The sequence below is a fragment of the Accipiter gentilis genome, chromosome 4, assembly GCF_929443795.1.
Source record: "Accipiter gentilis chromosome 4, bAccGen1.1, whole genome shotgun sequence".
Classification (NCBI taxonomy): Eukaryota; Metazoa; Chordata; class Aves; order Accipitriformes; family Accipitridae; genus Astur; species Astur gentilis.
Genome location: NC_064883.1, coordinates 22,648,224 through 22,676,037, shown reverse-complemented (window position 1 = coordinate 22,676,037; position 27,814 = coordinate 22,648,224). Strand labels below are relative to the sequence as shown.

At 38.6% G+C, this 27,814-nt stretch overlaps 1 protein-coding gene across 16 annotated transcripts in view; it reads left to right on the top strand.

Moving 5' to 3' along the window:
* CDK14 (cyclin dependent kinase 14) overlaps nucleotides 1–27,814 on the top strand; it is a 333,262-nt gene that overhangs the window by 159,180 nt on the left and 146,268 nt on the right. For all 16 annotated transcript variants that reach the window (XM_049798612.1, XM_049798611.1, XM_049798619.1 and 13 more), the window contains one exon: nucleotides 10,706–10,829. In XM_049798612.1, coding sequence (XP_049654569.1) covers nucleotides 10,706–10,829 — 124 coding nt within the window. The remainder of the gene's footprint in view (nucleotides 1–10,705; nucleotides 10,830–27,814) is intronic.

Below are 27,814 nucleotides of genomic sequence, written 5' to 3'. Positions count from 1 at the left end.
GGCTGCAGTGCTGTATAGCTCAGGATCTAATACACAGTAGTCATCGTAGCTGTAATTGTTCCCCACTGAGAAGACATCATAATTCACATAACTGCACTTTTTCTTGGTTGTATCAGGGCCCAGTGAGCTTGTCTTTGAGGAGGATAGGCATACACTGATAATTGGGCTTGCTAATGCGTCACTCCTCTAAATCCTGAGATACCTGTCTTTTAAAACAGGAGCTGTGGAGGGAACTGCAGCAGCAGCATTTCCCCTTCAAATTTTGCTGCATGTATTCCTGTGTCTGTCTTTACCATCTAACAACAGTGTTCAGTAACACTTCTGAGGCTTATGGACACATTAGAAGTATTTGAATAGGCAAATGTAGAGTCCTGATGTACTGCTCATTCAAGCTTTTTAAAGTCCAGATAGAATATTAATGAAAAGCAAACTGGAAAAAAAGGGAAAAAAATGTTGGGAAGTTGGAGCAGATGAAACTACCCTTCTTTTTCTGTTAAATAGTATTAATGAAAATTATTACATGTATTTAGCAGACTCTCTTGCCAGGCCAGCAGCAAAGGCTAGCCTTAATTCATGCAGTAATTATTAAAACCTAGCATGATGATTTGAGCTCCTACCATTTTAAAACCAAATCAGCCTGCCTAGGGTATTCAGTGAAATACCTGCTCTTAAAGCTATGTTTGAAAAACGGCTGCTTAGCCTAACAGAGTGATTTCTTCAGCTGCGAGGACAGGAATTGCAGAGAGAAGGGAACCCAGTCATATATGCTAACAACTCCCAGACCTTCACCAGCATGCAAAACTAAAAGCTTGCTCTGCCTCTTCTTGCAGAGGAGATAAGATGGTTACTACATAATATCTTAATGCTTTGTTGCACTGTACTCAGTTTGTCAACTTATGTAATTGTGGTTCTGAGACTTTGCCACCTATTTTGGGTTTAGCTTCTGGACAGAGCTGTCTAACTGGAGCTACAGCTGATTTTTAAGGGTTGAGCTGAGACATATTAATTAGCCTTCTTTCCCTGCCAGCTCCTTCTTGCTAGAGGTCCTTCAGTAATTTCACTTTTAGCCAGACTTTTAGACAGTGTTTGTTCAGAATCACTGGTTATGTGATCCCTAAATCCATTTTAAAAAACTTCCAGTTGAGCAATTGTATTCCAGTAGCAATAAATTAGTCTCGGCTCTTTGGGGCTAACCTGTGGGATTAAGCCATTGATGCTCTCCCAGTACGACAAAAGGCCCCCTGCCTTTTAATTTTGTTCTTGAGGAAAGTATTGCCTTCTGATGGATATTTCTTTCTGGCTTGTTGCCAGTTATTATAAATACAAAACCACATAATCACACATCCTTCTTTTTCCAAAGAATATTACACGGTAGTTCCTGTAAAACAGTACTTTATAGGAATGCAGAAGCAAAGCCATTATTTACTTATGTTTTGGCTTCTATAGGACATCTTCAGCCTAATTATATTTCTGAATTTTCTCCATATTTACAAGCTAAAGACAATGCTTGTTCCTTCAGGCTTGCTTTTAGATGAAGAATCGTAAATAGAATAGAATCCAAATTACTTTCATGGACGCACATATTGCTGTCCCCTTGGGTGTTGTGTTTGACATTGCCTTTCTTTGTGGTTTCACATAGGCTATCTGCTGTCACTTAAATATTGTAAATAAAGAGTAAGCAGAATATTATAAGTATGTGGAATTATAAAGAAGAATGTCTCAATTCGCAGTTGTAGGAGTCTTGGGACAGTATGTTTAAGCAAACAAAAAATATTGCTTCCTAAAGTATTAGAGTTAGCCTTTTTAGTGGTACGTATGTATTCACACATAATGATTTTAGAATTTTGTAATTCATGTGTGGAGGTGCAAGGCTTACAAATAACATCAGATTTGAAGCCCTTCAGAGAATTTGTGTGTGAGGCTGAGATGTTGTTTTTAAAATACCTATCCCTGAGAATGTTAAACGAAGTATCCTGGTGACATAGATGTGGTTAGGTACCTACAACATTTTTATCAGCTAGGAGGGAAATGGGCAGAAAGCAGTTGTTTCAATCCGTAGATTCTCCAAACTCTGTTAGCTCCAAACACACAATTGTATACATCTTTGGTAACTAACAAGCCTGCATATCTACCGTTTATTTATAACTATGTATTAATATACTGTGTATGGTATTAGAGATGAGGAGAGAAAAGGTCATCAGTAAGTCCCTGTTCAGTAGGCAGAGCCTCATCTTCTCTGGTTTTGGAGACATCTTTCTCAGTTTTTCCACAACTCAAGGCAAGCAATAAATCTTAAATACATTGCCCCACATATAATTATGTTTCTGTTGGAATCTACTGCTGCAGCCTGGTACATGCTTGGAGCTAAGAGTTGATTTATAGGTGTATACCATGTGGCGCTGGCCAAGCTGCAAAACGCTCTGTGGCAAACTGAGGTACAAGACTTGCTCCTGATTCTCCCTACACTGTTCCTCCTGGCCCAGACTACTGAAATCTGTACTCCTGGCTTTCTTTCCTACAGCTGTTGCTGCCTTTAAAGATAGTTCATATTTCTTGGACTCTCAGTGGAAACATCTGGATTGCTTCCTACAGCAGGAACTCGTAATGGGTCACAGCAACTAACTGACCCTGCCAGTGATTTTTTATGATGACCATCATTCTGATTTGTGTTCCCTTCTGGACTGGTAGAGGGCCATCACCACCAGCCTTTTGACTTACCTTCTTGGTTCTCCTGAGTCTTTGTCTGCAGCTGTCCATAAATGGGTCTTGTTTTGTAAATTCATGATTTAATTTTTAAGTATCTTTTTTTGTGCATTTCAGCATGACCTGTGAAAAATATAACTATTTGTAACTTCTTTTAACCTTTGAAATATCATCTTTATTTTAACTGCATCTTTTTCTCCATATAATTACATGCCCAGTAATGCAAGTAAATTCATCTTTATGTTTTGATGCATTTATTTTATAGCTGAGTCCATTTTCTGTAACTCGTATTACTGGTGGAACAAGTGGAGCACAGGCTTGCATCTGTCATGCCTTCATTGCTTGTTTTCATTCCTGCCTTAAAAATAGATCTATTAATGAAAGCTGATTTGCTTTTTAATTAGTGGTGCTGCATTGAAATAGCTGTAGTCTTTTGGGAAACATATCCTCTTTTTTTTCCTCTCTGCCTTTTTTTCTCTACTTGCAGTGTTAGTGGTAATATTGATTTGTGTAAGCATTTGATTCAAAAAACCATTTTTGACAAAACAGACAGTTGCCTCTGACCCACTGTTCCTCAATCTGTGCAACACCAGCCTGAATGACAACAGGGTTATCAACCAGACAAGAACTGTCTCTGTCTCTTAATCACTCTCCAAATCTTTTACTTCAGGCAACTTGGAAGGCTCCTATTGTCTACTGTGACCAGAGGGAGAAGGAACTTCCAGTTTGTTCTTATTCCATCTAATATTGCTGCTCTGATTTGTTCTTCTCCCTGAGCACCTTTTTTCTTCCCAGGGCCAAAAAGTGGTAAGAATAAATAGGCAGACACTTTTGCTGAACTTCCCATGCAGGTAACAGGAATATTCAGCCTTTTTCTGGAGCCTTCAAGCCTTCAGCTCTCACCCATCTCAATTCTGAGCCTTCCTTGCTCCTAGGAAGCAGGGCACAGCAGTCTTCTATGCATAATTGATGGATATTTTTGAAGCAAAACCTCAATCAACTAAGCCCTACCCCCACCACAACCTTTAAAAATGTGTTTTGTCACTGTAATGCTGAGTCAGAGAAGATAGTTGACTGTCAAGGTCACATGTAAGGTATGTGACGAAGTGTGGAGTGGAATTTGGGTATTAAGTTTCCTAGAACAGCCCAATAATCTCTGTAAAAATATGCTTAAGTTTCAGCAAAAAACCTGTAACTAGTTTCAGTCTTAAAAGTTCTACAAAAATAGTTTAAAAGAAACGTAATTAATAGGAGTTATTGAAACATAACGGAATGCTGCAATATTTTTCTGTGCTAAATGCTCAAGAAGAGATCAGTCAACTTTATAGCACTCTAAGTTAAACAAACAAACAAACAAAAAACCCAAACAAAAATCCCAAATCAGATTTGATAAAACTATTGGATTTATTAAACCAAGGTTTTAATACTGGCCTTCTACACAGGATGAAGTGCACGTTGAATTGAAAATGTTAAAATACAGTGAATGTTATTTGATATAATCAGGAATATCTGGCACTTAATCACTTGCGGTATTCATTTATTCTTCTCCATGCTGCAGTACTGTGAATATTGTCCTTAACTAATGGTTGCAGCTTTTAAAGTTGAATCTGTTTTTGTCAGGTGAACAATTTTGGCATTTAATGAATAATGTGAAAATTAATAATCTGAGTCAAAGCCATAGGGTAGTTGTCATCCGATGTCTTTTGTAAACATAAGTACTTATCATTGAACTGATTACAGTTTTAGAATAATCTGAAGCACAAAGGGTAGGGAAGCATTCAGAACATGGAAGGATTAGGCAACTCCTGTATCCCATCCACGTGAGGCTTGCTGCACTTGAAGTGCAGCTGCTTGAACTTTGGCAGTAGCAGAGCATTGTGTACTGGCTCTTGCTAAGCAGTAGCTCCATTCATGATTACTAAGATGTAAAACCATATGCTTGTTAGTAAAGCATAGTATTGGAAAAGTAGGATAAAAATGGTTTGGTTTTTAGGTTACAGTTGTGTTATCCATGTAGGCTTCCCTGGTGTGCTTCTGTTCTCTTTCCATCGTGGGATTGTATAAATGTCTGTGGGGTGGGCAAGAGGTTTGTGTTCCCCTTTTTTGTGGGAGGTGTGCATTGAATCACATGGCCAGTCCTGTATCCATATGTGATAAATGTGTGATTACATGGTGCAGGGGAAGCTGTGGCATGTAAGTGCCTGTGTGTAAGAGAGGTGTCTGACCAAAAGGTTGACTGCCATTGACTTAGGTACACAGGAATCGGACAATTAAACCATGATAATACATCCACCAGCTACGGTGAATTTTCATGTCTTGTTTCACCTATCATACTGATTCACTGGAGTTTGGAGAAAACACTCTTTTACTTTAAGGTGAATACCTGCTATCATGGTCCTTTTAATTTTATTGGTCGTTACTGGAAGCAAATCTAACTAATGTCATACTTTTGTAATCTCTCTCCTACTCGCTGTAATTAGTGATGCCACTGATGTAGAGTTGAATTAAAAATATATTTCAACAGATATGCTAAGTAGGAAGCGATTTCGTTTAATGTGGTTGGGAAGCTGCTATTTTTCATTCCTCATTCAATGAACAAGCAGGTGTACAGCAGACAGAATAATGTTATACCAAATTAAGGTCGTCTTTTACACATGGCATTGAGAATTGATTATTTAAATTAGACTTTTTAGTTATCAGACATTAAATATGGCATCAGCATTTCACTCTATGTCAGTCTTGTCACTTAAAGTAATGATTTGATAATATGCACAACTGTGAACAGTAAACACAGAATCTTTATCAGTGTGTTAAAATTCATACTAGAAGAATGTCATTTTCATACCTAGTGTGTACATGTATAATTTATTGTCTGTATGATCCGCATGCTTGACATATGGCAAAAAAAAGATGAAAAAGTTGTAGGGATGAAGAAAACACTTTTCCCAGTGTCTTAAAAATTGGTGAGGTACCAATTGCCACCCTGACCCAGTTCAGCATGGAAGTGAATTGGTGAAAGGTAGGAAAAGATTTAATTGAATTGAATTTACTTTTACTTTTGCCATTCAGGAGAAAAATCTGAAAGAGTCTTCCACTTACTGAACATTAGCAGACAACTATAACTACTCATAAGGGAGTGTCTTTATACTCAGTTAATTAAGCACACCTTCCTCATTGCAAATGACTGTAGTAGTACCCAGAGGGACCAGAAAATGATTAAAAGAATATCAAAGAGAGTAGAAGTTAGCAAATTAACACTTTCCAAACTCTTTCCTTTGCAGTTCTGCTGCAAAGAAGTAGAAAAATCTGTATCTTTTTTTTTAAAGTAATGATACGATGCACATTCCCAGTGCCTGTATTGTATGCATTTCTGTGTGACATTGTCTTTGGTAAGACTCTTGTGTAAGGAATGCAGGAGCAAGTTAGAAGCTTTTATAAATGCATTTTGGAGTGAATTATTTTAAAAATCTTTTGGAGAGAACTCAGTTGGTTCCAGGGAGGTGAGATAGGAGAACATTTTATTAAGATAAAGCTTATTATGATCATGAAAATCATGCTGATTCAAATGGCTAACAATTTTTTATTCAGATAGGATCCTTTGTTCCTAGGGATGCAAATTCATCTCAAGTCAACACTTTGTTCCTGGAATTTCTTCTTCTGACAATTTAAGCAATAGAGTCTACAAAGCTTTGACCTAAAAAGTTCAGTATTTCCCCAGGACATTATTAGAAGTGAAAAGTTGGATTTCATCTCATTGGTATTATCCTGGTTGGGAGGAGGGAAAAGAATAGCAAACCAACAGGGATAAAAAAGATTGTACTTGATGAGCTTTTGACATGCTAGCAGAAGTCACAGAGAGACATTTCTCATTGCTTACGTAATACTACATATTGCCAGGCAGTTTTTCTTATGTTAGTGGCTTAAACCAAAAAACTCCCAAACAATCTAGTAAACCTAAACGTTAACTGGGCATTGTGTTTGGTTCTGTTTATTTCCAGGGCTGTGAGATAGTACTGTGGGGATTTATTGCCACCTTTTGTCTTTGTAAATAGCCAATAATTCACAGAAGCCTGTAATATCCTCTGGATGATAGGGAGAAGTACACTGGTTGCAAGCATGAGTTGAGATGTCCTATGTTGGGTTTCTTTTAATGGTATTTTTAGATTTGATGGCCTGTTAAGACTGAATATGATTTGATTGATGCTGAATACACGCAAGGGAATTCAGATGATTACGTAATACCCAGCTGGTGTGCTTTAATACATACAGCAAGCAGGAGCATTTGTGTTATCAGTGATGAGTGATAATAAAGCTTGTGCAGTATTGTGTATTACTTTTTGAAAGTAACTATCCTAATACAGCAATACGAGCTTGCTGTAGGACCGGCACATTAATCCAATCTTGCTTTCACCTTTCTTCTGAACTGATGTGAACTCCTGGTCCAGGTTAGCTCAGCTCCATTTGCAGCCTATTGCTGCAGAGAGAGCAAAGCCAAGAGTTCTGTACATCTAGAGACAAAAAGGTTCCATGTAGCTTTCGACTTCTCTATCTAGGGCCAGGTCCTTTATTCCCACAATACAACATGTGGTAAGGGAGCTCAAATGCAGGAAATCATTCAGAAATCCCTCTGTGCCATCAGGGAAAGACTTTAAAAAGCCCCCCACGGGCCTCATTAGTCTGTCCTCTGGGGCAGCATCCTTCTTGTCATTGGGGTCCTTGATGCCTCAGCAGACACTGTGTGAAAATGGTACATTTTCTGGAGAATATCTCTGGGCATGTCGTGAATTTCTCTCTGCTTTTCTCTTACCCCAGTATCCTTTGCCAGAAACTCTCTACCATCTCTGGGAATGGAGGGCAACTATGTGGAGTCATCTGAGCACTTCTACACAGATCACCTGTACATGAGCATCCTCCCTTACCGTTAGACTCGTCAGAGCTTTCTGAACCCAAGTCAGAAAGTGTTAACTCCCATCAGTCCCACCAGTTAGATGTGTTTTGGATGGCCTGTGTCAGTGTTTAGCTTATAAGCTCATTTGGAGAAGAGCTCAAGGTCCTGTGTGACATCCAGAGGCCAACAAGATAGTAGAGCATTCTGCTGCACATGAGCCATCTTGCAGCTGTTAGATGTGTGCATGTAATGGTCTAGGTTGTACACTCACCAACACTCATGAAAAATACCATGAAAGCAGGGCTGTTCATTTAGGCAGCTGGCAAGTCTCTCAAGTTATTTGACATTTATACAGCCTTGTGTATGACCATGCAACTATTAAAATTACTAACATAAAAGCTCAAGAACCACAAATCTGTATGGTTTCTACCCTCACAACCAACCTGTTGAAATGCATATAGAATTTGCCATTGACTCCTTTTAGAGTTGTTCTCTGGTCTGCAGAGCTGCCATCCCATAGCCTTGGGGAAATGGCAGTTCAGTTGCTTGTTCACCGCCCCCCCCCCCCCCCCCCCCCAGAAGTCCCAGGTTGAGGTTTCATAGGGATCAGAATTGAGCAAGGCGGAAGAAGGAGCAAGCAAGGTCAGAGTACAACCATGGTATGCCGATACCAGATTGGGTATATGGGTAAGAGGTGATGGTACCTCATCTAGTATTCATTTCCATCCTTGTGAAGGTGATGCAGATAGTCTTGAAGGGGAATGGGTTTCTTGGAGAGGGCTTTCCTGAAAGACAGGGGCGGGAACTTGACTGTGAGAAGGCAGAAGTGTTTCCTGAGGTGTCAGAAATGGTTCTTTCCAATTTATCTTTTCTTTTTGTGGAGTCGGGAACCGTTGGGAATGGAGAGCCTCTTTTACTCTTCTCTCTTCCCAAGCAATCCCAAAGGCCCTGTGGTTTGCAGAATGTTCTACTGCTGGGTGTTAGGCTCGTGTTTTCACTTAAATCTTTTCACATTTAATATTACCAAATAAAAACAAAGGTAAAGAGGAAAAGAGAAAGCAACAAAACAATGGCTGAGTTTATCCTGTAACAAATTCAGGGAGATTTTTTTCCCCTTCTCTTTCATGATCTTCCTCCAAGGAAGAAGCAATTGACACAGTGTATGTGAATGAATTAATTGACTGTTGTGGAAGTACTCGATGAGTCCAGCATGTCTACAAGTTTGGAATAAAACTACGTTCCAAAGCTGTCCCCAAGTGTAGATGTTTATTCTGTTTAGCGGTGAAATTGTTGGGGATTTTTCTTAGCACATCGTGTCAAATCACTTGACTCTTTGCATTAAAGCCAAATGAAAGCCCACATTAATAAATATATTTTGAGTTATAAAGATTACAGTACTGTAAGATAACATGATACTTGACATTTCTTTGCATATTTATAAAAATCATGTTTAAAGCTAAATACCATTGGTTTAGCCTAGCAAACTGGATATTTTCCCTATCTTTTTATAAAAAAAGCTATGCTATTTTGAAGTCATTTAATAGAATTTAATTTATATTTTAAGGCTGTAATAAAAGCCATTTCTGCTTCCTGCCCTTATTTAACCACAATTCAAAAAGGAATGTGCATGTTACTTACGGCTTTCCTGCTATTCTTTCTTTTGTTTCTGTATTTTGCTCTTAGGTTTCCTCAGCACATTGTTAGACCCAACCCTGGCAAGAAGGTGATTGATATGGCTCTTTGTGCCCTGGCTAAATAGCTAAACATACAGTGTTTTGTGTCTGCACTCGGGGAAAAAATGAAATGCAATTAAATTCATTTCAACTTCAGTAACATGACATTTCTGTTTCTTTCATGTCAGCCTTTATTCTTTTCTATAATCAGATTTTGTAACCCTTTTTATAATGTCTCCTCACTTCAGCAGTCACTAAATAGGATACTTGTGTTGCAAGTTAATTAGAAATTCTCATGTGCCTGGGTTGACTTTTTTCAAATCTTTGGTGTGGTTTCCACATCTTCCAAGAGAGCACACTTCACCAGCTGCTGAGCTGTGAGGTCCATATCCACTCTTGAATCCTCCATGTTTGGTTTTGCAAAGGCTTGTTGTGTTCCCATTTGGAAACTGTAGTATTTCTAAAAATATTTCTAGGCAATAGGAAGGGTCTGTATGTTAGGAGAGTTTTTTCAAAACTCCAAAGAAAACTCCTGGGAAATGATAGTTCACCCTTTGTGTTGACAAAATCCATGAGGGTAACACAGCCTTTCACAGCAGGTGCCAATAAGAATGCAGGAGAATGATGGGACAGGAGATGAAAAGGGGAGGACAAAAGATCTCTATCATCCAGCTCTTTGTTCATAACTGTAAATTACAAAAATACACAATATCAATGCTTAGCTCTAGGGAAAGCATTTGTAGATTCCAGTGAAGGGTTGAAAGAAATATGGGGGACGAGCCAGGCTCCTATCTAAATTTACGTTAAAGACTATTATAAGTAGGTTTCAAAAGTCACTTTTGAAAGTGTCACAAAAGACAAAAGTCACAATTATTTCCTAATTAAAAATACATAAGCAACTCCCAATAAAAAAAACTTTGAAGGAGAAAACCTATCATACTTGCAGATTTCCATGGGTACACAGGCATTATTTTTATACTATTAATTTCTTCTTTATTTTAGCTCCAGTGTCCCATCCCCCAGCCTTATCTCCCCATCCCTATCCACCCTGTACTGTTGTTTCCTATAATTAGTGAAGATACACATCTGTCTTCAGGCTACCACCTAATCTCTAAGGCCATATGGGTAAATGGAATATAATTATAATTTGGTAGAAATTGAGCCTTCTGCACATGGTTGTATTACTCTTGTTCTTTTTAAAGCAGGCAAACTGAATCTCTGATATAGTAGGGCTTGGAGGCTGGGGTTAGTCCTTGCAAAGTACATAATTTTTAGATGGAAATCTTGTTGTGTTAAATTTGGGTGGGAATTATGCCAGTTTGGGAGGAATTCTGACACAATGTTACCACAATATGCAAGCACCCTGCCTATTGTGAAGAAATCACCTGTGGTTATATGCAAAATATTAACAGAGGTCATTTTTTGTCCCCCTCTTTTTCAGTTATTTTTATTTCAGTTGCTGCGAGGACTGTCTTACATCCACCAGCGTTACATTTTGCACAGGGACCTGAAACCACAGAATCTTCTGATCAGTGACACGGGGGAGTTAAAGCTGGCAGACTTTGGTAGGCAAGCAGTTAATTACAAGTCTCTTATAATGTTGTAGGAATGTCAGACAGATGGTTCCATTGATTTCTCTTCCCCCACCCTATTCCTTAGACACACCTTCTTCATTGTAGATAATTGCACATTTTTCTCCTGAGTGAAGAAATTGATTATGGTCAACAAAATGCTTGATTAAAAGGGAGCAAGTGGAAAACAAATATATACTCCAGTTCTCACAAGGAAGATAATGCTGAAAATATTTCAGTTTTATTTATTGTGAGACCTCTGAACTAGAATTCAAAACCTTTAAAAAGAAAAGAAAAGAAAAAACAGAGAGAGACCTGAAGAAATACAGACTATATGAAGAGCACAGTCACTTTATGGAAGCAGCACTAGTGTTGTGGGGATCTGGATTAACTTTCATTAAATGGTCATTGAAAGAGACTGAAGGACACAACAATAAATAAGCCTTCTAAAGAGTAAAGGACACTAGGATCACATGGACTGCTTTCAGTATCCCTTAGTCCCTTATGGGGAAGCCTTATGCGGAGTATAAAGCCATGGGAAGTTGTCCACTGAAATGTTAGCTTTTATGCCTTTTTTTAATTTTAATTTTTTAAAGCCACTTTCTAGTGGCTACACCGGGGCAAGTACTCTTTCCTCTGAAAACTATTGTGAATGCAGATGTGGAAAATGGCAATATTTTTCTTCAGTGGTTTTTATAAAATGTTGTAGGAATTTCTTTCCTGTAGGTCAACTTCTCAGCTACTGATTCCAGCAGAACTTCTGAAGTAAGCTGAAAATGTGACCTATCAGCTTTTTAAAAATGTCTTTTATTTTTATGACTGCTATCCACATCGGGCTTCACATTTCATGCAGTAGCAGTAATGAGGGAGCCTTATGTGCTAATTGGCAATTTCACTGTTAATGTAGTCATGGTTTTTTGTCTTTTAATTAGCATTACTGCGATTAACAGCTCAGTGTGTATTTGCTATGCTGGAGGAGGGAACAGGACTTCAGGTGGATGCAGTCCCCAAGAACTTGATTGGCCTTTGGATTGTAAGGCAGTTAGAGAAATAGTATTAGAAAATTATTATCTGGTTTTACATACCATTTTCTGTGACTGTTTTTCAAAACATGGAAGGTGCCAGAAGTGTTTTAAAGATATGCTTAAAAAAAGCATTCCTGCACATTGCATTTTACTGTAAGATTTCATCTCTTAAGTACATAAAACAGGTGAATCATTAAGTGTTTTTGTAGTGAAATATGAGTTAGTCCTCTGTTGAAGGTGCTGTGCTGTTTGAGATTACTAGTTTTGTTGTATCATTTATATATATGTATAAAACACTATGAACTTGTCTGACTTCCAAGTGTCCCCATGTAAGTCCTTCAAGAGATTGTGGTAATGGTGCTCTGGCTTTGGTGGATACTGAAAACGCTGTAGATGATCTTACAAACTCTTTTGTATGTAAAATGTTTCATAGTGTGGGGGGTCTTTGGCAGGGGGTTGTTGCTGAAGCTGTATGACTTCTGTGGCTGGGGAGAGGGAGACTGCATACTTTTCAGATGTGTTTCTAAGAAAACAAAAAGCCCCACCTTTCACCAGCACTGTTAAATGCCTTGCTGGAGGTGTGAACCAATCAATGAAATGTCCGGCTTAGATGTAGGTTGACCTCTTTCTGGTTGTATTGCCTGGTATTGCCATAGAGCAGAGAAAAGGGTGGAACATTCGTGTTTGCCTTGCTGTAATGGGAAATGTAACTATGACTTCTGATGAAATTACTGCCTTTTTGTGGCACTAGGCCAAATATCCCAGTGATGACATCAAAGGCAGGATTTTCCCAGCTTTGTGTTGGTGGGAATTTAAGGTTAACCATTCTATATTATTTTGAGAGAGAGACTAGAGATGTTTAAGTACAAACAAAAAAGAAATACCCAGTAGTAGACGTATGAATGTGTAATATTGTGGAGAAGATTTTTTTCTCTTGTAAGTTTGTCCTGACCTAACAGAAATATCTGCATAATCTACTCTTAGACACTGAGAGAAGATTATCTCTCTCTCTTTTTTTTTTTTTTTTTTTTTTTTTTTTTTTTTTACAGCTAGATTTTGTTTCATGGCTCATGACCTCATAAAATTGAAAACCAGATGGGTTAAATTTCTCTTTGGAGAACCAAGATGAAAAATTAGAAGTGATGAGGTTGAAGTCTGAAGGGTCATGACCTCTTTCACTAGAGGCATGAGAAATGAGAGCACACCCACGTGCTCTCTGCATGCACCCCTGTGCATATTTACTTATTTAAACACTGTACTATTATAGCCCATCTTCCACCTTCCCAGTATGAAAGACTCTTCTTAAACAAGATGTAAAATACAGTCCTGTTTCTTTTTATGTTTTTCTTCCACAAATGACTAATTCGCAATAATGCGCTTGGAAAGGAAGTTGGTTTAGATTGTATATCTGATTAATTACATGAGAAGGAGTATGGAAATTAGAGAGATGGGTGTTTTGCTTTCAAATGCACTCAAGGCAGGAGGGAACCTATCAAGAAATTAGTTTCTGTCAGAGATAGGATTGACTTTGCTAGCACAATAAATAAAAAATGCTACAGCAAAGGCCTTTTAGTCTCTAAGGACAAGACCTTCAGATTTTGGTTTCATAAGTTTACAAAAAATCAACAGCAGGGCCAAAGCTTTTCATCTGGCATTGGGCTTATTTAATCTCCTCAGTGTAGGATATCAAATACTTAAAAGCAGGCTGTAGTGGATCATAGTTCTTGAATAAACAAGGTAAAGAAAGGCTTTTCATGCCTGCCAGTGCATTGCACTGTGGCTGAAGTGGAATCTTTGAATAACTGTAGGCATGTGTTTTTCTACAGCAGGGCTCCCAGACATAGATACTCCACTGTGTGGGAGTGTCTTTGTTCAGTTGAACGGTGGTTTGCTTTTCTATTCATTGTGCTGTAGCTGCTAGGAAATGAACGTTTATGAGAAGACTCAGCAGTCAAATGAAAAGAGAGAACAGAACATAGAGGCTTTATCAAATTAAAAATGGATGAGCTATAAAAAATGGCTTTCTTGAGAAGATATAATAGGGGAGACTACATCTTGAATAATTGTTGCGATGAAAAACAGTCCTTGAACTCCATTCCTGCATTGTTTTTTCAATACAATTAGAATTCCAGAGGAAATTAAAGTATATTAGGAATTCTCCTTATGAAACGAAGTGCAAAAATTATTTTTGATCCTGTGTTGTGAATTTGGCTAACTGTCTACAGGTTTGTTTATTTTCCCCTGCATGTATGTCTGTCTTGAGTAGAAATAAAGTATTATAAACATTTAATAAGTAACACCATAAGCAATTACAAACTTAAATGAATAGAGCCTTGTGCTTGGTGCTAGTTACCACACAGACTGGGCTGCATAGCTGTTCCTTAGCCTTTGGTTAGTAGTTTCTTCACTGTAACTTTTCTCTGCGCTGTATAGAGATACATTTGTTTGGCCTTTGGACCTTTATTGACTTAAAAAAAGAAAATCTTTGAGCCTTTGTTTAGAAAAGTCATTAAGCAGTTTTAAAAGGAAGGTATGTTTCTAGAATAAGTGCATTTATCGTAACTATAAACATCCACTGCTGTATGGCAGTGGATAGGAGCATGAACTCAAAGATCAAACACTAAGAATATATTTTTTTCAAGTGTTAGTTGTGATCAGGTGATTAGTAATGTAAGCAAAGTAGATATCTAAGCAAATATTTGATTTATATTCACATTGAACATATTATAATCGGTGCTATATGTAATTTCAGTGATTCCTTATTTTCAAAATGTCACTTTGAACCTCCAAGAAATACGTGCCAAAGACTATAGGAACAAACATAGATGAAAACATCAGAGGAACAGACAAGCTCTGCCAGACAGATTATCTTTGTCTCTGCATGAAGGTGCTTCTGTGTGGCCACAGGCAGAAGGGTCCAAGGTGTTGGACAGGTTTAGATGGTAGCAACAGAAGCTTTATGAGGAGATTAAGGCATATGGGAGGAAAATGTGTTGAGGTGTAGGAGGAGGTTGGCAACAACAGGGTGTTGAGGAGGCAAAGGTAAGATGCTAGAAGAGTTCGAGGGAGAAAAGCAGTAAGTAAGTAAGTAAGTAGTTGTGGAATATGTAGGCTCATTGCTAAGTGGGACAGGTGATTTAGTCACAGCAGACTCTGATAAGGCTGAGGTGCTCCATTACCTCCTTGTCTTGGTCTTCATTAATAAGATCTCACAGGACTTTGTTCTCAGAGATGCAGTTCAGGGAGGAAAGGGTGAGTGGAAGAGAACTGAGTCAGGGATCTTCTGAGAAATCTTGACCCATGCAAGTTCATGGGTCCAGACAGGAGGCCTCCTGAGGGTACTGGGCAAGCTGACTGATGTCATTGTCAGGCTGTTCCCTATCATCTTTGAAAGGCTGTGTAGACTGGGGGAGGTCCCCAATAACTGGAGAAATGTTAATGTGGTACCCATTTTCAAGAAGGGCAAAAGGGAAGGTCTGGGATACTACAGGTTGGTCAACCACTATCCCTGGAAAAATGATGGAGTGAATCTGCTTGGAAGTAATTCCTGTATATGTGAAGATAGTGTTTGCCAGTTTTAATCAAGGTAAATCATGTTTGATCCATGGGATTGCCTTCTGTAATGAAATGACTAGCTCTGCAGTCTCCCAGTACTTAAGAGAGGGTTACCAAGAGTAATGGTGGTGCCTAGCAGGAGGGTGCTCTTTAGTGAGGTGCACAGTGGGAGAATGAGGGATAATGGTCATAAGTTGAAACAGAACTAGGTATAAGGATGGAAATGTTCATGATGAGCCTTGGAGCAGCCCAGAGAGGCGGTGAAATCTCCATTTGCTTTACAGACTGGACAAAGCCTTGAGCAATCTGGTAGGTTGGATGAGGCAAATTCTCCTTCTTGTATGGTTCTGTGAGTCAGTGTATACTATGCCTTTTTTGTTTTGTTTTGTTTTTAGTGATTGAGTATTGGCATTTAGCTATTGTGCATACTGATATAAATCAAGATTGGCTAATCAGTTATGTTTGCATCCAGATTATCACACTTAATATACTCCAGCACAAAGTCCCTAAATAGCTGATAACAATCAGGTAGGAGGTGGGTCCCACCTTCCATGTGGGACTTTCCTGGAAAGATTTACTCTTTTTGTGTCTTGTTTCTTATTCTCTGTCCCAAAACATCCACTAGCAGCCTAATATTATGACTTTTCCAGGGACAATGTGGACCTTTAATCTGATCATGGTGTGGTTACATATCCTTTAGTTAGAATAATTTTGTGCTTTCTGAGTTGGAAAATACAGAGTTATACCTGTTATTAGAAGTTTTTGTATAAAACATTTACATAGCTTTTGAGGGTAGGCACACTGACATCACCTTTCGATGCACTGAGAAAATCCTCAGGGCATGGGTGTAGAGAGCAAACATTTAAACTTGGCTAGCATGTGAGGCAGTGGTAGTGCTTCTGAGGCTGTAAGAGAAACTGGCCAAATTATTAGTAGGGGCCTTGTCCTGCTTTATCTGTGAGCTGATCAACCTGCTGTTGGGGATTATATTTCAGGGGATTTCTGGTTTGTGAAACTTCCCTGCAGCTGCCCTTCCCGTTTGTCTTTTCTGCTAGGCCTGCAACAGAAGTGAACTGCACAAAGTGAGTGGATGAGAAGTTTGAAGACCTGTTTGGTCTCTCTATTTTGGATTGTGCAGTTATTGTAAGTGCAAGGACCTTCTGTGTAGTCACATGTTTTAGTTGGGATGCCATTCTTTTTAGTATGTACACTGACTTTTTCACTATGGCATGGCTCCAAGACACAATGTATGACTATGCAGGCACCTGAGAAGCAGAAGTGCACAATATGATTTCAAAGTATGAAACAGCAGGTCTAGAAGTTGCTGTTAGCTTGACTATAATTTGCAAGGACAGGAAAACTTCCTGATTGATAATTTGTTTTTTGTTGTTTGTTGTTTTTTTTTTTTAAGACTTGAATAGAAATTTCCCCCTCCCCCCATTCCCTGCCCCAATTTTTGTTAGTTTTGGTCCTTTAAAAAAATATTCACACTGCAGTAACACCACAGTGAATTTTAGTGTTGCAAGGTGAGTGAAGAAGAGCATCAGGAACTTAGTGCTTTAATGCTTTAGTGCTTGTTCCTGTGGAGAGCTGCTCTTTCTCATCTGTAGGAGTGGGCTTTGGAAAGATAAACAGCGTGAGAATCTTCATGGAAATATCTTTGCTTTTCTCTCCCAAATAACACTGATTTCTGTCAGCTTTTTGTCACCTTTGGGATCTCCTTGGATGAGTAAGGAGCTGCAGGAGGTCTGCATTATGGTGGAAGTCCTGCCTTAAGCTTTCGAAGTTTTCTTAATATAAAGCCCTGTGATGTAGTAAAAGAAAGAATCAAGTAAGTGTGATTGAACCATGCATCCTTCTAGATACACAAGGTGATTAATAATAGATAGCAGGAGCAAAGAGGCTTGAGGTTTGTAATAAAGAGAATTATACTCAATGGAGTTGTGGTTTAAAACTAGTACTGCTAGCTGTGTATTAAAGAGGATGTTTCCATGAATTTCCATATAGATTTTTCTGTGGGGAGCATGTCGGGGATATGTCACGAGGGACAAGACTATTGCTGCATAGTTTACTGTTTAAATGATTAAAGCTATGTTGACAACTTAGAAAAAAAAAATTAGTTCTTTTTTTACAGTAAGAATCCCGTAAGGAATTTCTTTATAATGTACCATATAAGATTTGTATGAAAGGTTGGAGAGCATGAAAGATTGCTTGCATGGGTAACTGCTATGTTTTTATGTGTAAATGCTCCACAGAGTATCAGTTCTCGAAGATGCTGGTATAAGGAGTTTTCACAGCACCTGAAGAGTTGGTATTTTATATTGTCGGTGATGCTTGATGAAATTGTTCGCAAAACTCCTCCGCGAGCCTCTCTGGCTATGTAGGCTGGCTACCTCTGATCTTCCTGGCCTCAAGCGAGCTGGAGGGCCAGCGGGCCATGGCGCTGCAGCCGCCCGGCAGCGGGGGCGAGCGGCAGCAGCGGCCTGGGTCACTTCTGAGGCAGCTGACCCACCGCGGGCTCCTGCTGCCTCCACAGCAGGCCTCGTGCAGGAAATGGCGGAAGCTGTCTGGACTTTTGTTATCAGACGCTGCTGCTGATAAAGAGAACCAGCTTACCCCAAATGCAGGTCCACAGACCCCTCTAATACCCTGTCTGAATTGACCAGAGAAAGAAAAAAGGCGTTTCTTTCCCATATTCCTGTGGGAGGTTGCTGTTACCCCAGGTGCAGCCTGTTCCCCTCTGAACAGGCCTTTGAAATCTGAAGAATTTTTTCTTGTACCCTGGAGGAAGGTCAGTAATGGGTTTCTTTCAGGGCTCTGTTTGTATTAAATATCAAGAAATGAAGATGACTTCAGTGACGATGTTGTGAGTAAGCTGGAAAAGAGGAAGTGGGAACCTGGAAAGTGAAACCTGAACTGCTCAAACTTGAGTTAGCTTGCAGGTCTTTATAAAAGGCAGTTATTTCTGAAATTAACTGTAAATACAGCATTTTCTGTTGAGAGCAGAAGCTGGTAGTGCAGTTCATGGTGGCAGCTGGGCTGGAGGTCTGGAGCAGCAGAGCAGACTGTGTGCATTTGTCCTAGCATAACCTTGAACGCACACTAACAAGTCAGTGAAGAAAGCCTTTGCCATTCCCGTTGCTTTCTTGATCCAGGGAAAGGGAGGCCAAAGCTCAAGAGCGGAGCTGATAAGTAGCTAGGGAACCTTAAAATCTTTTCTCTTGGAGGAAGGATTAAAGCCGTAAGCTGCAAATGCTGTGGGTACTGTGGACCCAGAGACCCACGGCAGGCTGCTGTGTTAGTTATTTGCTTTCCCAGGACGACGGGCTTTCCCTCCACCCTGAGATGTTCCTTCTCATTTTCTAACAGTATAACTGGCCGCTGTCAGGGAGTAGCCAAAGCTGCCTCCTTCTCCTCCCCTCCTAGAAGACAGGGCTTCATGTGCTGAGCTCGTGACCTTCTCTCATCTTGCCCAGAAGAGATCTGTGGTAGAGAGGGAGAAGAGATGTGTAGGTGGCAGGAAATCTCAAGTGACAGCAGTGCAGAGGGGTACGTTTGATTTCTGGCACTTGTGCTAAAGAATTCCTCTGTGCATTGTTTCAGAGAAGAAGACGTAGGAGACACTGCTGTCTAGTACCGTTGCAGATGCTTCTTGCTTCTCATCTCTGTTTGGGTTTCCATTGTGTACTTCAGTCTAATTTGCTTCATAGATCCAATGGTTTTATTGAGGTATCAGGTGAACCTAAATAAATAATTGCCATTGTGAGAGTTGATGCAGAAAAAATAGCTTATGGACAGAAATTGGGTTTGATATATTTGATACAGGTTTGCTATCTGGAGACAGCACTTTGCAAAAGCTGTGACGTTCAGTTTTGTTCAACTAAGACTTTAACTTCCCTCTCCTAATAGTAAATACAAAGTAGAACCACACACTGAATTTTTGGCCATGTCAGTCTTCACTGATTGCTTTTTGACAGTTGAAATTAAAATTTCTTAAATATACCAGCCTTTTCAGCTATTACTAAAGTAGATGCTGTAACTTAAGCCCTTCCCACCAAGAAGCACTGTGCAGGATTAGTGACTGATCAGGAATTTTTTAAAAAATATTTTTGTTTTTTAAACCATTAAGGAGCTGGAGATTGGTGTGACTCACTAGATGGGTCCCCTGTTAAACACATCTCAGATTACTTAAGGTTCAATCCAGTTTCCCATTGTTACAAGATAGTTACATTGAGCCTTTAAAAACGGAGAAAGCATCTTAATTATCCATTAAGGGCAATAAAGGAAGTTGGTTATGACACTATTAAAACAACTGTAATGAAAAATCGGTTTCAGTGTTTTGTACTTAAGAACATCATGGGATTTAGATGTCATCTGTACTGCAGCTAACTCAGTGCTGACTGTGGTCTTGCATTATTTCCATAATCATTATTTTTTTCATTGTCTTGTATTCCCCACCTAAGTGTCAACCAGGCTGTTACATGGTTATTGCACAAAGAACATGGAGAACTGTGATCTGCTGTCTGTACGAGAGAGATCCATCCATCCAAATGAATCTGTAAATGTATTTAAAATCTGGGCAGCAATGACAAAGGTTTTTTTTAATTAAAAAAAAAAAAAAAAAAGCCTTACTCAGTCACATGACCATGTTCTTCTATCAGTTTTCTCTTGAGAACATTTTGTCTTCCTACACATCTTGCTTCTTTTATAGCCCTAGCCTTTTGACTACTGTGGCTACAAGCCCTGGTATTTAAAATATTGAACTTTCTTTAAAACTTTATTGTTCTGAAGCTTCTTTGCTTGTTTCTGATACAGCAGTTGTGGGGGAAAACAATGACTATGGTCATGGTGAAGTTTTCAAATATAGCCATCCTGGTTGATACCATAGTACCATCCATCTTTGCTTTTGTGGTCTGATTATGGTTTTGTTTAATGTTTCCTTAATTAAGAGAACATACTATATTATATAGTGAGAAAATTATGCCAGATTTTAAAATAATTTTAATTTCATTAATGTGTTAATAGTTATGCAGATGTATTTTACACCTGAAATAATCAGCTGTGTGGAAATGAAAGGATAACTGGAAAACAGCATGGGATAAAGAAGAAAGAATTCATCATAAGTCAGAACAAAAATATTGATATGCAAAGAAAAAGACAAACGTGAACAGGGACTGTCAGTTCATTAAGAGAAATGTGCTGTTTAACATGATATGAAATAATTGAGATAGCATTTTAAACAGGTGATGGTACTGTAACTTACAACATCATTTGTTTTGCCCCAGACAGTTTAAAACCTTACCTTACTGCAATACAGTCACTTTTTATCTAGGTAATTTTAAATAATTTATGCAGGGTTTTTTCATTCCTTCTGAAGGACACAGGGCTGGATATATTAATATATTTATAGATGCACAACTCATACTGATGTAAATGAAAATCACACTTGCAGGTCTACTTGCATTAAGATGAGAATTTCCCTTGCAGCAATTGGCCTTCATGATAGCCAGAAGAGGTCAGGCAGTGCTTGTCTCAGTAATACTTAACACTTCTCCAGTGGTTTACATTTCCAAAGAGCTGTACAAATGTTAACTCTACATAGCTACCCTTATATATGTTACAAATAATCAAACTATGAGAGGTCAAGCAGAATATTGAAAGACACAAAGGTACCAATATTAAAGTGGCAGATCAGGAATCAGCGGCTTTCTATCTGGGTGATGTGGGAACATTAAGAACCATTTTGCATAGGGAGGAGATGCTGCTGCATGACTTTCATGTTACATGGTAGGGAGAGTGGCTGGTTAGAGTTTCACGTTGGTAAAGGTGCCCAAGCTCTCCTCCAAGGTCATTTCAGCTTTTCACACATTTAGCTTTTATGGCTTATAATATGTCAGATATTATAGCAATTTTTTTCTGTGGTCATTAGAAATAAGGGAGAAAGGAGATTTTCAGATGTCAGTTCTTTTATTGCCACCCACAGCCACGAACATACTCATATTCTTCTTATTGCAGCAATTTTTAAGTCACTCAGACATCGAATTTTTCAGTTATATTTGCTCTTGTGGCTATTATTTGCTTTTAAGGATATTGCGTTGCAGTGGCCTTTAAGTTAGATATTAACTGCAGTGCGTTGATTTGATTGTAAAAGCAGATACTGAATACGAGGCACTAGAAGGGAAAAACTTTTCATGTCAGTACTGTCATTACTGATGTTAAGTTATGGACTCTTCAAGAAGGCTGGAAATTTGATTCAGCTTTGAACTGTCATGTAAACCTTAGGAAAAAAACCGAAATTAAAAAAAAAAGGAATAAAAAAAAAAAGGCAGTGGCTCACTGAAATGTTAGCTTCTTGAAACATGGGCAATTCTTTGTCCATTCTATCTTATAGTGCTCAGGATGTGATGCTAAATGAGATGTGCTCACCTGTACTTACAATTTGCTCATACATGCAAAGTTGAAATAGTTTAAATAAAACCTGAAATGTTTCAAAGGTACTAATAATATGACAGTAGTATTTTGTCTGTAGTCAAAATACTATCAGGGATCCTTTGTGTGCAATCTACAAGTAGCTTTTATCAAGCATTGCATGGAGAAGTACATCTATAGTCCTTAAGTTAAATGAAAGAATAGATAAAAGAATGGCTTGGTTTCAGTGCTAACGAAGTTTCACTTGTTTTATTCAGTTACCATACAGGATTCAGCAATTCTGCTGACTTGGTAGGCTTACATCTGTACATAATAGACTAGATTTGGTTGTGTAGCTCCAATTTTGCTGTCCTGGCAGTGGCATTTCAGTGTTTCAGTGTCACTGTAGAAAGAGATGCTGCATGAGAAACATTTGCTTTTTAACTACATATTTCCAGAATCATACTGTTAAGGCACAGCCAGCCTTAATGCTCTTCTGTCGTGGTTTCAACCCGGCCGGTAACAAAGGACCACGCAGCCGCTCGCTCACTCCTCCGCCCCCCTCCGGTGGGATGGGGAGGAGACGGAGGAGAGAAAAAAGAAAAAGAAACTGGAACCTCGAGGGTTGAGATAAAGACAGTTTACTGGGACAAACACAAAGAAAAATTACAACAACAACAACAACGGTACTAATGAAAAAGTATACAAAAAAAGAGTGATGCACAGTGCAACTGCTCACCACCCGGGACCCGACGCTCCGTCACTTCCCCCACCGAAAAAACAGAGAGCACCCCCCGGCCCGCTCCCCATTTATATGCTGAGCATGATGTCCAATGGTATGGAATAGCTCCTTGGCTAGTTCAGGTCAGCTGCCCCGGCTATGCCCCCACCTCCCAGGTTCCTGTAAAAATTAACTCTATCCCAGCTGAACCCAGGACATCTTCTAATGTAACTTTTTTTAAAATGAAATTGTCTGTTTTCATTTCTTCTTTTTCTGTGACAGAATTGTATTAAGAACTGATTAGGTGGCTCTGCAGGAATACAGATGCCTAATTACTGATGCAAAGTCAAATAATCATTTAGACCTAAGCATATTGGAATGTCTCTCACATAAAACTTTTCTTCTAAGATTTGTGATTCAGCTAATTTAAGATGACATATACAATAAATGAGTTTTGAGGAGCGATTCAATTGAACAGGTGAATCTGAGACTCCAGAGATTCCTGTTGTAAGATGTTACTTCATAATATTGCTTTACAGAAGCAACAGTATTCACACAGGTCTTCTTAATGGTTTCACGCTTGAAAGAAAAGTGAAAATAATTTTAAAATTTAGTGAAATCTTTCAGTGTCCTATAGTTACTTTGTTCTTTGTTGTATTTCAAAAAGCTTTGAAATAATTGAGGATTTGTGGTTTTTTAGTTTTGTTAGTTTTGCACCAATGCCTGTACCATACTGTACTGATGTTTTCAGATCATTTTTCTCTGATTTAAGCCAGAGGAAGCAGGTGTGTTTTTTAGATGCTGTGGGCGTTATCTAGTATGTGAACGTATGTACTAATGTGATAGCACATGCAAAACGTGCTGGAGTTCTTCGGCAGAACAGCCAAGGCAGTGTTTTACCTGCTATAAAGATACATAAGCTGCAGAGTATAATATATTGTAGCAATGAGAAAAATCAGCTGAGTATTTGTCCTATCTATAAATAGTCAGGCTCAAGTACTGGAAGCAGCTTGGATTAAACTCCATGATCACTAGAGAACCATTTGTGCCAGGCAGGGCAGCCATGGTTCAAAAGACGAGGCAGGATAAGGGAACAAATGCAGCTGCATCCTGCAGCATAGAAATGTATGCTTGGGTGGCACCTTAGCTGGAAAAGCAGGTACATCAAACATAATTGCATTGGCTGTGCAGTATCAGGGGCCAGGAGTTGGTGGCTGGTAGTTGCAAAGTTGTGCTGTTTATACATAACTCAGACTTTGTACTGTAAGAATTGACAGTTTCAATACACGTGGTGACAGTTTTTCAAATTCACAAATTCCACTCCTGCAGGGTAATGTCAAATGGCAGCGTTGTTTGATTTATAAATAAAACAGTTGTTAGATCTGCTTTTCGAAAGTACTGTTTGTTTGTAGATGTTAATGTTGTTCAAATACTTGTTTCTCCATGTAGCCCTGTTCTTGTTAAATTAACTATCCTAAACCAGTGCCTGGGATCTGATCTGTTTGTAAATAAATTTGCAGGTACTCAATTAGGCTTTTAGTAGTTGACCATGAGTTGAAGTATTCTCTTCATCAAAGTTCTCTAGATATTTTACCTCTAGATGGGAAATGATGGATCAGTAAAATTGTAGTATCCCACTGGAATGAATCACTCCATAGAGTAACATACCAGTGGTCATGCAGCTATCATTGCTTTTCATCAGTGTTCAGCACTCCACAGATTAGCTGCACTGAGTTGTGGACCCCATTAATAGATGGAGAGAGCGGTATGTGTTTGCTGTGGCATCACCTTGTCACTGCCAGTCTTGTATGGTCAGTTAAGAAACAAAATTACCTGAGTGTAAACAACTGGGATTAGATGTTTTAATATAAAACGCTTGGTGAAACTTAGCTTTTGTGTTTCTGTTTGCATGATTGTGAATTACTACAGTAGCACCAAATTGTGCTTATTTAACAGTTCTTCAGCTGTCATATTTAATAGAACATTAAATTAGAAGGATTTAAAGGGTACTGCTGCCCTGTATATGAGGGGCTTGCATCTGGTATGTATTCAGTCCTCTTAGCACCTGAATGAAGGGGGAGGCAGTTTGTCTACATTATGGTTTTCTAAAAAAGATAAGTCTTCCACAGCACAGAGCAAGCATATTTATTTCTTTGCTGGTATGTTATATTTATCCTGTCTCATGCAATATGTGAAGTACCTACTGCACTTTTATCAAGCGCTAAGTTACTAAGGTACCAGTCAATAAGGGTTGGTTCATTTTTACTTGAACCCCAGATGGAGTCATCCAAAAATGGCTCTTGCAGTCCTGCTTTTAGTTGTTCAGATAATCATCACAGTGAATCACAGCATCACAGTTGACTTCATACACAATAGCCTGCAGTAAGTTGTTAACTTCTGTGGTTGGTGCTTGATGGACTATTACACTTCACCAAATTGGACATCCATAGCTCTCAGTTTGTCTTCGTACAACACTTTTCCCATGGATCACTTTATTTTTTCTTTTTTTGAATTCCTTTGATATTGTTAGGGGAAAATCCTAATGACAGTGAAACATTTATACCTCAAAACTGTAGGAAAGTGGTCTGTTACCTTTCTTGTCTTGAGCAAGTTCATTGCTCATATGTCTTAAAAGTCCACATATAATTTTTTTATTATTCTCTTCTAAACTCAAATCATTGTCCACTATTTGGCTTATTAATTCATAGCTGCTTCCCAGTTTTCTCTCTTTTTCTCAGGGAACATGAAAATCTCCTCACATGCATTACCTCTCATTTTCAGTGAAAGATTATTTTCTGCCTGTTTGTCCTTTCTAGAATGTCCTTCCTGCGCTCCGCAGATCTCCGCAATTTAAAACCATCTGTTAGCCGTTGTTAACTCTTTGCTTCAAATCTAATAACTTCACTGTGGAATGAGTAATTCTGACATTTTCACTTACAGCCTTATTAGCAAAGTGGCGTGTTCATTCTGGGGCGTTGTTAAGAGTAGAGGGCAACATCTTCATACAGGTTTTTTGTGAGACAATAAACTGAGGATCATTAAGTAAAAATCCAGAATCTGGAAAGCAAGATATTTAAATCGGTCAACTGTTAGGGTATTGTGGGCACGTATATGATATCCATAATGAATCCAGGTCTTTTCTGTAATGCAGAAGTTATCTTTGATGTGAAATTGCTATCTGTCCTTGAGTTCTGTTAGCTTTTGCATCTGTGTGTGTTTCCAGTGTTGATGCAGATTGTTTCTTTTTTTTTCCTGCCCACACTGTTATTTTTCTGCTTCCAGGCTAGCAGAGGCAGTTTGAACATATTCGTGCTGACCCAGAAGGCCATGGGAATAGATATATTTTCCCAGAGTCAAAAATGGAATGTATATTTCTTTTGCATTTCCATACCACTTTGTGATTGGAACCAAATTTTTAGTGTGTTTCTTTCTGCTAATAGACAATGAATGAATTTGGCAGTCATTGTACATGTTCAGCATCAGTGGGCTTTTTAAAAATGTGTCAGAAATTTTTTATAAGGATTTTAAAGCAGGGAAATAAACAGCTTTATAACTAGGATGACTTTCAGTCAAATTAATCAAAGGAGTCTTTTAATATACAACCAACAGCCGAGCTCATTCTGGTATCCCACTTTTCCACTGCCTTATGATCTTTTGGGTGGCTCAGGAGGCAGAGGAAAGAGGTGATGACGAAAGAGATGATGCTGGATTTATTGAAAAAAGAAAAATATTTTTCATGAGGGCTAGAGTCATTCTTTCTGGTAGCAGAAAAAATAGTTCTGCGTCTCCCCATTCTGTAACTTGTGTTTGTCAAATTGACAAGTTGAGTCCCATTCACAGACCAGAATAATTATTGTCTGTGTTACTCTTAAGTGATTGTCTGAAGACATACATGAGAAAAGATTTGCAGAGAGAAATAATCTTTTGTTAGAACAACTGATACAGCTGGAAAAAAACAGACAGGCTGAGAGGCACACATGCCTTTTGCCTTACTTATTGCTCTCTATCTCTTAAAGACTGACTCCTGCACTCCAGTTTGGAAGACCAGTCATTGCTCAAGTGCATTTCGGGAATATTAATCGGGGAACCTAATTAGGCTCTCCCTGATAGTGGGTAACTTTTATAAATGAACAGCACTACAGTAATCTAGTGCCTGTATTAGGACTCAGGCATAGGACATTGTAGGTAATTCATCTTATTTGAAAGGAATTTAACTCGGATGCCCTGGTAAAGCTGCATCTTAGAGACAGACCCATTCAGGTAAGCAGCAGAGGGAACTAAAGCCTGCAGGATGCTTTTGATTGCCAAGAACTGACTTCTGGGTTAGAGAGCTGACTGCTTCATTGAAGCAGTGTTGGTGTTTCCACCCATTTTACTTCTGTTTTGTTGTCATTCAGGTATTCACTGAATAAATATGCTTCTGTTGGAAAACAAGTAGCTGAGTAAATAGGTTAAGTGAAGTTGACAGTTCATTATCTACAATAGAATACATTAACAATATTTTAATATTGTTACTGCATCATAGTTACGGTTTTATAAGCCTTTTACCTCAAACTCTAGGTAATTGTTAAACAAAACAGGAGGCTATAAAAGGAAGTACAAAAATAATCTGAATCAAGGAAAACCAGGAAAAACCCCTTTTTAGTTTTTTTGCAATATGCTTTGCTAGAACCCCTTTTGATATATCTAAATCAAAATAGTAAAGAGCTCAAGATTTAAGGTATAAGGGAAAAGGAAACCATGCACATGGTTGGCAAGCCTTTGTTTTTGCAGACATGACTGGTTTCCTCATTTGCAGAATCATATTTGCTGTGAACAAAGGCTTCCTGATTGTTGTGTGAACTTCACTAGAAAGCTATCCTGCAGCTAAAGAGATATCAAATATTAATATTTGTGCTCGTGTAGCCAAAGGTATGTGCAGTAAATAGGTCTTGAGTCTGGATGTAGCTGCGGCCTCTTGTAAAAGCCAAATACAATTTAGAAATTACAGTGATACATCAGTGCAATGTGTTTTGTCAATAACTGATGCTAGGTAAAATCAGATACAACCTCTGAGTCTGAGATAAAAGATAAGTCAGACAAAGCAGAGAGAATTGTATCTACCAAGGAAGGAAATATCCTCTTACTTTTCTTTGTTGTTGTTTTTTTTTTTAAATTTCGGATTAGGAGGCATCAGGTTTTTTGTGTTAAAGACATATATATAAGGCATAGATCATTCACTCTGTATTTCAAATACAGGACATTGCAGGGTATCCTGAGCTGTTGTTTAA